Below are 12,853 nucleotides of genomic sequence, written 5' to 3'. Positions count from 1 at the left end.
CGCTTTTAAAATGGATAGGAAGGAGGAACCCAGGAACTACCGACCTGTCAGCCTCATCCATGTTCCTGGGAAGATCAAGGAACAGATCCTCCTACGAGTTGTTATAAGACACTTGAAGGGCAGGGAGGACTTGGAGAGCAGAAAACCAACTGTGTACTGGGCTGCATCAAAAGTAGAGTGGCCAGCAGGTCAGGACAGGTGATTCTGTCCCTCTACTCTGCTCTTGTGAGACCCCTCTACCTCTGCATCCAGCCCTGGGGCCCCGAAAATAAAAAGGACATCTCCAGAGGAGGGCCACAAAGAGGGATGGAATACCAATCCTATGAGGAGAGACTGGGGGAGCTGGGGCTGTTCAGCCTGGAGAAGGGAAGGCTCCAGGGTGACCTTGTTGCAGCCTTTCCGTGTCTAAAGGGTGCCTATAAGAATGACTGGGACAAACTTTTAGCAGAACATATTGTGATAGGACGAGAGATACAAATTTTAAACTGAAAGAGCGTTGGTTTAATTTAGCCATAAAAAAGAAGTTTTTTTTACATTAAGGGCAGTAAAGCACTGGCAAAGGTTGCCCAGAGAGGTGGTGCATGCCCCATCCATGGAAACATTCAAGATCAAGTTAGTGGAGCTCTGAGCAATCTGATCTATTTGAAGATGTGCCAGCTTTTTGCAGTGGGGTTGACCTCCATTACATTTAGAGCTCCCTTCCAACCCAAACTATAATTCTATAATTATAATTCTATAATTCTGTGATTTAATTGCTCTCTTTGTCATGGCTTTTAATTATTAATTAAACCAATATGAAAAACAGGTGATTATGAATGCTAGGGGAAAAGGTATTGGATTTGGATATCTTTTATTGGATTGTCTACTGCAAGTGCTTTAGTAACTATTCAAAGTTTTTTTCCTTATCAGTTTGGGCACACATAATAAATTCAGTTGAAAAAAAAGACATACTCTCCCTCAATTTTCAAAAAACTTTGGGGACAGTCATACAACGGTATACATATCACTAGATACATAATTTGATTTCCTAAATTAATAGGCTAGTCTCCATAAACTGCCTAAATAATCAGTGCAGAAATGTATTCCGTTCCAGAGAGCTGTTCAAGTTTGAAACTTGGTGACAGTGCTTTAAATCATCCTTTAGAGGAGTCATTTTTGCTAGTCTTGACTTGTCTCAGCCTACCATCTAAAGTAGGTGCCTAAAGTTAGGCCGTACAAATCTATCTTACTTTTTCCATTCCAAGTACGAAAAGAAGGATGATTAGGACCTTAATTTCAGAAGCTGAAAATTCAAGGTACAACTGACAGCAACAAACAATGGATTGTTCTCTGCCAAAAAGTGAGAAAAAAAAGAAGTTTATAATGAATTTGGTGAGATCAAGTAAACAAAACTAGAAAACATAAAAATATTAAAGGAGCAATTGCGAACAACTAAAACTTTATATGTCCTGTGAAATTTTGCTTTAGAAGCAATCAAAATGTGAATTCTCGGGTATATATATCACAAAGGCATCATATAAAACTTGGCAATGATAACTGAAAGCAGAAGAGGACTTTTTCTGGCCTAGATTAGTGGCACTTATTAGTGTCAGTTGCATAATATTTGTATAGACCTGAATAGTTCTTATTAAGGCAATTGATTTAAAATTTAGAGAAAGGATAACGTTAAGAGATTGAAGGATGCTTGAAAAACTGCCTTGAAGTAAAATTGGTGATAGCTGCAAATTTATCTTTCCTTTGAGCATGCACATTGCTGAAGAATTAAACAGGTCCTTAGAGTTTCATTACTGTGTTGCCTCCAGTGAGTTTTCTTCATTGCTTTTAGAGTCAAACTTAATCTTTCATAAAGGGAGAAGGTTGGATGTGGATAGGTTTAATTCAGATTCTGTTTTTCACAGGCCATTAGAAACTAGGATTCAGGGTTATCAAGAATGTAAAAAAATTACTTTGTTAAACCTGGCTTTCTTTTTTGTCTTTTATATCGCCTCTGACTAGTTTTATTGCAAAATGAATCTCCAGAATATAATGAATTCTGTACACATTTAAATAAAGTAAAAGGGAAAGGACTAAGATATTGGTTCTTGGATCTAAACCAGCCGTATTTATGTGTCTCTTTGCCAAAAGATGTCAAACAAACATGGTGTGATTCTTAGCCTGTGCAGGGCCATAATTTAGACTTTGATGATCCTTGTGGATTCCTTCCAGCTAAGAATATTCTGTGATTCTCTGATTCTATGACTTTGCCCTGTGTCTATGAACAAAAGTTAGATGTATTAGGAAAGGTAGTAGAAGTTGTATTTATTATTGATATTTTTATATTGTTAAACATATCAATATTGTTAAACATTGTAAAAATATCTATTTATATTGATAGTACCAGGTAATGAAGTTAATTGGTCTGGCTACTTCCACACTTTTAAATTCCTTTTCCCCATGAAAGTAGGGTGTTTGTATTTAAACTGCCTATTGGAAATTATTTCCACCAAAGCTAAAATCCCAGACTATCTGTGGAGATTGTTTGGTGAGTTCTAGTTACTACCAGGACATGTCATGATAGTTGCCCCAAGCCAAGGACTACAAGATTTAAAGAAATATCTAGGGATTACACAAATTTGAAAAGTATTAAATAGCACTGCTGAAGCTCTGGTTCTAAGTGTCTATGTAACCTGTGTCATGATGAAACACACAGCATCTAAACATCATAACTTTTGATTTTGCTTGATGTCATTTATTATAATACTCTAGAGATTTGAAAGCACTTGATTCTTTGTTAGATTTGGGATTCAATTTTCAAAAAATACATACTGCTGGATTGATTTTATTTTTTATGAAATAAATTAGCCAATTCTCTCTCTGTACAGATAAAAAAATACTTGCAGTGTTTTATGGTTTGTTTGCTGGATAGTTTTTTTTATGTTTTTAAAACTTAAACTTTTATCATTATTATTTCAGGGGATTTGTGTCTGCCAAGTGACGTATCTAAACATTAGGAATGGGCAAACGTTATGGTTGCTAATGGAATAAAGAAGGAGACATTGGACAATTAGATACTGCTCAATTTGACTTCAATCCCTGTAAAGAAATTTGAAATAAATAAACAAAATACCTGTGTGGAGCAGAAATATGACAAATGACTGCCCTGAAGGTTTTTTCAATAACAAATCATGACAACCAATCTAATTTTCTCCTGTGAACATGTAACATATCCTGTGGATGTGTGACAGGAGGTTGCTGCAACGTATCTTTATTCCAGCAAGGTTTTTGACAACTTCTGACATTAAAATATTTTAAACAGGTATTATATGGATTTGGTTGTACAGATTTTGTTGGGTAATCCAATATCAGGTATAGATGGTTGACTTTCAAAAGTGACACATTAACTAGAAGTGCTGAAGAGGTGACCTGGATCCAGTTCCCTTGAATATTGCCTTTAATGGTGCATTAGCAAAAGTAAACCTACTAATTTTGCAGACATTAAGCTTTAAAACACCATGTTAAACATATGAATGATCTTGCCATATTGAAGAGTGAGTCTGAAAACCAGGATTGAGGCCAATTAGGACATGACATATATGCAAGAATAATTAAGTATATGTAAAAACTGGAAAAAACTGAAGAGGTTTTTACTGCAAAATGCTTGATGGTTGTCTGGGGGGATAAATTCTTTTAGAAAGGTTTGTTTCATCCGCTATTGTTTTACTAGAACTCAGAGATGACCCTATATGCAGAAGCCAGTCAGACATAGATAACATGAAAAACAACAGGTTCATTTTTAAGACTTACTATTATGGTTTATTATTGTGTTTACTATTACATCAGCATGTTGTAATCGGATACGAGATTGACCAACAGAGACCCCAAACACTTGCATTCCATTGGTTTACCTAATATTCCTTTTTTCCCCCTTTTTCCCCTTGCAAATAAGGAATTCACCTACACTTTACTGCTTCTCCATTGGCCCTTATTTTTTCTGAATTTTACATGCTCATTTGGTTATTTCAGCCTTAATCTTTGATACCACCACAGCTGTCTATAAATCAGTCCCCTTTTCCTTTATCTTTTGGCATTCTTCACCCATTACTCACTTTCTTTCAGTGTATTTCACCTTCTCGTTTACCCCCTTATTGATGTTTACCCCCTTGGTGGCCTCAGCTTCCAGCCAACTCCTCTCTTCACATTGCAGGCAATGCCCAGCAGTTTCTCACACTGTTACCTTGTCAGTTTAGCATCAGGCCAGGCTGGCTGCTCACGTGCATGCCAGAACAGCCATGTCTGCTTGGTGGCTTTTGAGAAATGCAGGCATTGCGGGCTGTACCTAAGCCAGCTACTGCAGAACATGCTAAGCATTCCTGTTGCTGTAAGGCCTTGGCAGGAATACTGCCTCTGATTTTGTGCACTGTTTCTGAAGGTAGTGACCTTCAGAGGTTTTCTGTGGACTCTGTGGACAGGCTGAAAGAAATAAAGAACTATGAAAGAAATATTTTTTGAGAGAAAATAGGAAGCCTCCACTGTAGCAGAGGTCCTGAGAACATTAAGGATGCATTTTTTAGAAACAAAATATGTATCATGGCTACTGCATTTTGGAGAGGGCAGGGTACTAAGTTTTTCAGAAACTCTTTTCTACTCTGTGTTTGAAAATTATAACATCATAATTCTAAATAAGAAACTTTTCAAATATGAAGGGTTTTCTCATTGTTCCTTGTAGCAGAACTGCTGCTGCAGGTGTGCCATGAATGTTTGCCTGGCTTCATCCTGAAGCATACAAGAAATCCTGCACCTACTCTTGAAAGACCATATTTTACTTCCTTTCTCATTCTGCTTTTTGAGGGGTTTTTTTTGTTTTGTTTTGTTTTGGTTTTTTTTGTTTTTGTTTTTTTTTTTTTTTTCTCAAAACAGAGAAAAATGTTTTTAGAATTATAACATATAGCAATAAAATTACTTTATCCTAATGGTTAGTCTGGAAAACTTAGGTTCTTGAAGACTGTAATTTTACAATTTACACCTGCAGAAAGGGAGCAGGACTAAATTCTTTTAAGCATCAAGAGACCACATAGAGATAGAATTGAAGTCTTCTTTGTTTTTTGGCTTTATTTATGTGGGAGGACAGCTTTTCATTTCCTAGCGAAATTGCCTTGACCCTTCAGGGTCTTTTTCTGTTACCTCAGATCCTCAATTGAAAAAACTTAGTCTAACAGAAGAAGAACCACTTAAAAACACTGAACTTTTTAACCTCTAGTCAGCTAATACAAAGTGCTGTGAGGTAAATGTGCTCTGTGAGATAAACAACTATAGTTTGAAATGGTTTATTCTTTATTTTTCCACTTGTAATATTGTAATATTGCTAAAATACAAAGCAGACATATAAGAAAAAAAGTGTTGAGAAAGATGTGAATTTTCCATTTTTCTTTAGTTTGGTTAGTTCCTGCTGCATAGATAGTGCTGCTGATCTGCTATTGCATAAGAATGCATAAGCAGTGAGGCAACTTACTGGTGGTAGCTGACTTCAAGAGTTTTGTGCTTTGGATCCTAACTTGAACAAGAAGGCTGTGATGAGTAAAGGTGAGAGACATCAGGTCCAATTTACCAGCTTTCTGTTAAAACAAGCCGAGTAGACACTATTATTGCTACCCAAAAGGACTTGTGATCTGAATTTTGTCCCAGCAAACAATGCCTGGGAAGATGCATGAATTCAGATACATACCTCTCTTCATACTCCCTTCAGCATAGTGTGGACTCATTGCTATTTGTGGTGTTCAAACTGTGCCCAGCTTGGAGTTATAAATTTCATTCTTGAACTAAAGCACAAAGAACACTTGTGTCATAATTTCTAAGTGCCTCTATGCTTTGCTCTCTAGAACATTTCATTTTGAATAGTAGCCATTCAGACATAACTGAATGCAACTGATGTACAATGGAAAACAGTAATGTAATAGATCAAAACTTACAGCATTACGATCTTATTTTTTATTTTTATTTTACTTCTAGTTAACTTTTATGTATGTGTAAGGACTGCTTGTCCCCCCTCCCAGTTCTGCCCCTATAAGCTGTTCTCTTCAAAATATACCATCTACCACTTGTTTGGGAAAAGATCCCCAAAAATTGTTTAAGATGCCTCAAGATGTACTTCTCTTTGCTTTTTTAATTTGTTATAGTTCCATTGTGCCTTATGGTATGACACTGGTTCTTTACTTGCAGATCAGTCTGTCATCTCCTGTAGATTCTTATCCCACTTTAGTTATATAAGTGTTTCTGTCTGTTCATACATGTCATACATAGAAATCTACTTGATTTTCTTTCTTCAGTTCCTTCCTGAGTGTTTTACATCATTTACTTTTCATAAATGTTTAACTAAAAGTACTATATACAAAATGTACTGACTGCTTTATTAAATTTAACACATTAAACTTCCAGTCATTGCAGCATCTAGATGCTTTATTGCTGCAGGAAAACAATAAGTGCAAATAAGAACCTTCATTTATCTGCTATGATTGGATTACATTTTGTTAGTGACTTGTTTTATCTCCTTGTAATGAGTGCCATTGCTCATTTTCTTCTTACAGGAACTTTTGGAAAGTGTATTAAAGCATGTTAGAAACTTAATAATATATCAATGTTGCATGGGTAATTTTCAAACAGTAGTGAAAGCAGTGCTAAGAAGGGACAGTTTGTAGTATAATGCCTTGTGAGCACTCCTGAAAACTTCAAATGGCAGGTTTCAATCAAAAAAACAGAATATTTTTTATCCCAGACTAACATTCCCACCCACTTACTAAGATCACATTAAAATCTCAGTAACCCAGTAAACCACAGACAGCTTGTAATTAAGTACCAACACTTGTTTGCTTTTGTTCCATACAGATTTTGTTGAACTGAGCAATAATTCTTTCTCCATTTCTGAAATCTAAAAATCTATTAAATAAACTAGTCAATAAGAAAGATATGTGGAAAGAAAGTAAAAAACCCTAAATTATTGGATATAATTCTTTTTGTCTGTGTTATTTGATATTAATAACTGATAAACTTAATATATAATATCATTGTAGTAGAGTAACAACAATAATATAGTATTTTTTTTAAGTAATGTGATGTCTGAACATCCTGCTTCAACACTTTTGCTGACTACTATAGAAACAATGTTTTGGTCAGAGTTACTCAATTTACAGAACAGCAAATCAAAAACTGGAAGGTCTACTGTATTTATTTTGCTGTTTCTTAGATCTCCTTAAAATGTTAGTGCTGGAGCTCAGAAGAACAGTATGGAGAAGGATTGTCTGGTTCAACATATTAATTTATTGATAAATTGATTGACAAAAGACATAATTGATACATTAAATGCCAACATTAGAAAACAATTTGTGAGGTCTTCATAACATAGTTATGAAAATTCATCCATACTGTTAGTGAGGGCTTTGACATTTCTTCCCCCTATAACTCATTATTGTCTGTAAGCCTTAGTTGAAAATGAGCAAGCTTCTCAGCAATACTTGTACACTCAGATTGGTGATTCACTCTAGATTTAAGTACCTGTTTCAAGAGCAATATATTCCTCTTAATGTATGCAAAATGGAGCCTGGAATGTTTTTGCTTTGTTGTTTTTCAGTAAGGATGTTCATGATAGTCTGCTATCACACTATGGCATTCTTATTTATGGCATTCGTTTATAAATTTGTATTTACCTCAGGAAGGAAGCATGCAATTTTACTTCTTCATTTCATTTCTTCTTAGCATTAATTTATCTGGAAAATAAAGGCATGCATTGCAACTCTGCTAATATTGGGTAACTGCTGGATTTGATATCTAATTCTTTGAAAACATAAATGTGATAAAGCATATATCAAAATGTATAAACTCTGAAAGACAGCAAGTGTGACAAATACTTTAACAGTTGCAAACATGAGCCTGGTGAAAGCTGTATGATTTCAGATAAATCTAGTGATTTGTTTAGAGGTATTTCTTTAGAAGTATGTGTAATGGAAATATCAGTATGTCCAAGTTCTGACACTGCTATAGATAAGGTATTATGGTTTTTATAAACTGTGGAACTACTCTGGTATATGTAGATTTTCTGCTTTCTCAAATGAGAATCTGCTTTGACCTGCATAGGTGGCTTTTAAAACTGGGATTATTTCAGATAAGTTTCAGAGAGCCAGTACTACAAGTCTGTCTCTTCAAGGACTTCTGACACACTGGCATTATATTGTATGCTTCAAGAATATGGAAATGGTTGCAAGGCAAATGTGAAGTAGATGATGCATCCCATGCTACTAAAACCACTCATGATCCACTGAGAAAGAGAACTTTTATTTTCAATTTTCAATTTTCTTTTACAGGTCATACATATGGGATGGGTAAATGAGAGACTTGAAGGAACTGATTCATCTCAGCTCTACAAATTCAAGTTTCTGGCCCTGAAGGGTTCATCCTTCTACATTTTCAGCACTCCACCGGTAAAAAAAAAATGATATTTTTGTGTCAGCTTCATTGTAAATGGAAACCTGTTTGTTACATCTGGGTTTGTTTTCCTTTATCAAGTGGAGTTTTCAGCTGAGATTTCAATGTAAGTTAGTCACAGATGCCACTGAATTTCAATAAACTGTAGATATTCAGCCTCTTTCAAGGTCCTCTGAAAACCTTGTTGTATGTTTTGTTTTTGAAGTTCTCAAAGTCAGGTTTTATTTTGGTTGGTTAGGCCTAATATTTCTTCCCTTATTTATTTTAAGTTATTTTGTAGATGTAATGAATTGGTAGTTACTCTGCTTTCTGAAAGACAAGATGCATCATTAAATAAACCATCCATACTATTGGATGATAGTTGTGGACTTTTCACACAAGCAAGGGATCAAAGTGCTAAGTGTACAGTTTGGACAAGTCTTGCTTTGATAATTTATATACCTTGTAACAAGAATTCTGTTTCACAATAGGTACCTTATCTAATATTTTTTTAAAAATTAATTTAGAAGGGTGAAATGGAAATGAGCTGTAGAATTCTAAACTGTTTTTAAAATTACCCATACTTACCACATGGTAATATTTAATCCTTTCTTTTTTCTCCAGAAAACCTTTGCCTTAAACAAATCATAAAAGAATAAAAAGTGGACTTAGCATGAAATTTAAATTCTACAACGTGCTTACAGTTTTGCTCAGTCTCCCAAGTTTGTCTGCTGGTCCAAAGAAAATCTGATTCTTTATATGTGTACTGTCTGCAGTACTGTTGAGAAATACATACTTTTCAGAAGTTATTTGTGAATTCAATGAAATGCAATAAGTAAAATTTGCCCCTCTCTAAATGGAAATTATTAATCCAATGATTCCAATTAATTTCAATCATTCTAAAATGGCTAATAGCATTCTTTTTAAAGTGAGACAACATACCTGGCAAAAGCAGGGGGATTCCCCCACTAAAAATTGGTGTTTCATATGTTAAGCCAAGGAACTAAAATTTGATTAAATTTCTAAGATTTAATTAAAATTTGAAAACCATCCAGAAATATTAAACAAATAAATAACACACCACATAAATTATTTTCCTCTTTAAATTTTAATTATTGTCTTCAGATCTAAGACACATTTTTGATATAATTAAATTGTACATCTATATGATACTAATTTGGGATAAACTTCTTCATTTACCATTTTCAGCACTCTACTAAGAACAGACAAGTGGGGATGACTAGTAGTAGAAATTATCTGACAGAATCTATTATCTTTTTACAATTTTTTAGTAGGAGCCTTGGCTTTCAAAAAATGAACAAAGGGGAACCCTTTGATCAATGTGTTGTGCCACCTCAACACTATGATGCACCAGTAAATGTGAAAGAGCGTATAAATCATAAAACTTGTTGATTGGTTTTCTTGCTCTTTTAACATTCCCCAGATGTCTCTCATCAAGGGAAAAACCCCCAGAAAGAAAAGACCAAATTAATAGTTTCCAGCAACCTCCTATCTGGAGACTTCAAACCTGGATCTAAAGCCACACTTTGATTATAATTTTCCTCCAGCCCTGGCTTTTGTTGATGCCCTTTCCTGTGGCTCACTCCACGATCCCAGTGCAGCCCTGAGTGAGCAGGGCCAGTCTCGGGCTCCACAGCCCTGCCCTGCCCAGCCTGGTCCCACAAGGCAGGGCCACCCGGGGCCCACGTCCAGGCCCAGCCTCAGCCTGTCCCTGCTCCCAGGGGATGGCTGCTGCCCCGAGCTGGGGCTGCCCCGGTCCCCACGGCTTCCCTGCTCCTGGCTGGGCCTTGCTGGGATGGAGGGCACCACTTCAGAGCGGCCATGGTTTCTCACCTGGGGCTAAAGCAGAGCTGACACAGCCGAGTTTGGGCTGATGCTGGGCAGGGCTGGTGCAGCCTTTCCATCCTCACCGCTCACCCAGAACGAACTGCCTGGGGCTGGGACAGGCTGCGGGGGACACAGCCAGGACAGCTGATTTAAATAGAGCAAAAGGGATTTCACGTACCATGAAACATCATGCTCAGCAATAAAAAATGAGGATTTGGTCTTCAAAAGTAGCCATTGCTTGGAGAATGGCTGGGCATTGGTCTGCGTGGGGGGAGCAGTGTGCAATTGCCTTCACATTAATTGATTTCTTCCCCATTCCACCACCATGCATTTTCTCAATTTTGCTCTTATTGTCTCTCCCATCCCATAGCAGGGGGATGAGGAGTTAGTGAGGGGCTGTGTGGATGTTTGGCTGTGTGACAAGGTCAGTCCACTGTGGGGCCATGACTGGGGACCTGTTTGGCAGGGATCCTGCCCTGACAGACCCCGGACAGTTCCCGTGGCACCGGTTCTGTGCCACATGTCCCAGCTCTGTAGCTGGAAACACAGGTCCCCCCACAAAACTGTGCATAGAGCTCTTTCACTGCTTTTAGAGATATTTGATGCTACTGCTCTTACCATTGCTTCTACTGAGATTTGGGGTTTTTTACTATTTTAAGCAGGGACGGAAAAAAAAAAAAAAAGATGGTTCAATCACAAAAATACAAATGTTTCAACTTGCTTTAGAAGATACAAGTTTAACATGTTTTATTTCAGAGGTGTTGCTTTTGCTATTTGTATCCTGAATCAATGTTGTAAATCAGTGTGTCAGTATAGGGTGCACAGAACAGATGACCTATAAATTCTACACTTATCTTTTTCCATAATTTTACAACTGTTTGTAAAAGGATCTAGTACAATTTCCACTCTTTTTCTATTTCATTGTGTGTAAAAGATAACATGACTGTACATACAGCTGCTAATTTTCATAAGAATGGAAAACATAGTTATATATGAGCAAAAATAAAGAAAATTGTGGAAAAAAGTGAATATTATACTATGAAATAAATCACTATGACAAGTAATATTCTATTTATACAATATTTCTACAATTCATGCAGTCTCAGATGGTGATTCCAGAAATATAGAGGCTTCACCACAGAAGTAAATATCAAAAAACGTGTGATTAACAGAGAAGGGTCTTTTTGCATCCCTGAAGGGGCTTATCTGAATGTATTTAAGAAATTTACAGATTTCCTTTACACACTGGTATATTAGAAGTGTGACCCATTTCTAAAAACTGAATATCTGAAAAACACCACTGAACCAATAGAAATTATTCTTGTGTCAGTTTTAATACACAAGCAGTATTTTATTACATTCTAAAAACATCTATAAAATTTCTGTTAATTTTCAGATATTGGAAAAGTTCTAAATTCATATCCCAGAAGAAACTGAGGAAAAAAATATTCTAAATTATCATTGAAAATCAAACTAATTTTTATACCTTTGAAAAGTTCCAGAAAATAATTTAATGTTTTTATGTAATATGGGCTAGATGGAGGGATTTCTACTGTTTGATTTTTTTTTATTTTTCCCTTATAGTTCATTATGATTTTTACATTAAAGTATTCAAGTAGTCATAACCTTAGATCTGTTGTGTAACCCTTAATTGCAAAACTATCTTTTTCAATGTGATTAAATAAATAGCACTGAAGTGATTTAACATGAAGACAGCTAGACAATCACTGCATGGGCTGTTTATAATTTTAAGAAAAGATTAAATAAAAGAATATTGTGAAAGTAACAGAAATAGTTCCACATTTGATAGTATAGAGAAGCTCGCACAATGTAATTAAGACAAGCAGTGTTTTTAAAGCTGCCATGTAAGTTCTAAATGCTAAAAATAATATTTTAAAAAAAAATTTAAAAATAAAAATATGTTGTTTTTTTTTTTTTTTCCATTAAGGAGTGAAGAGACCAGTGAAATTAAATACTCTTTACCTAGAAGTATTTAATCTTCTCATTAGACCTTTTTAGTACTTCTAGGTGTGTTGGATACTTCTGTTTAATTCTCAGATAATGCAGCATTTGCTGTATTCTAGTAATAAATACTATCGGCACTTTAATTTTTTCCTTTACATTTACTCAAATATTTTTAATATTTTGGGAGGCTCTGCAGACTTCTAGAATCAGATTCTGTGTTCAGAGAAAGTCCAAGAGTATGTTGTGTTAATTTGATTTCAGTGATTTTTGAAGTATGGTTCTCTTTTACATTCACCTCATATTTCTTTATTTAGTGGTGATCTCTGAGCAGGCATGAAACTCTTTTATGCCTATTGCTGGTTCTTGGCTTCTTTTCTCTACCTCTGTTGAGGCTGGGATTGAAGGCACTCAAGACAGTATTTTGTGTTCAGACTTAGGTGTTTATTTTTTCTTATCTGTTTTACAGCCTCACAGACGGAGTTCTGCAGTATTTCACTAACTAGGTGCGAAATGGCTAACTATCTTTTGTTGCAAGGTCTTTTAAGGCTAACCTATCCAATTAAAGAAATGACACCTAAATTATCTTCACTTTTAACCCAATAAACAATCA

The 12,853-nt window shown here is 35.6% G+C and overlaps 1 protein-coding gene across 1 annotated transcript in view; it reads left to right on the top strand.

The window, feature by feature from the left end:
- Positions 1 to 12,853, top strand: part of SNTG2 (syntrophin gamma 2) — a 210,135-nt gene that overhangs the window by 162,493 nt on the left and 34,789 nt on the right. The window contains exon 12 of the mRNA XM_041477904.1: positions 8,331 to 8,447. Coding sequence (XP_041333838.1) covers positions 8,331 to 8,447 — 117 coding nt within the window. The remainder of the gene's footprint in view (positions 1 to 8,330; positions 8,448 to 12,853) is intronic.

Source organism: Pyrgilauda ruficollis, unplaced genomic scaffold, assembly GCF_017590135.1.
Source record: "Pyrgilauda ruficollis isolate IOZ18807 unplaced genomic scaffold, ASM1759013v1 scaffold42, whole genome shotgun sequence".
In the NCBI taxonomy this organism is placed as follows: Eukaryota; Metazoa; Chordata; class Aves; order Passeriformes; family Passeridae; genus Pyrgilauda; species Pyrgilauda ruficollis.
Note: the sequence above shows the minus strand (reverse complement) of the source record. Positions and strands in the feature narration are given on the sequence as shown.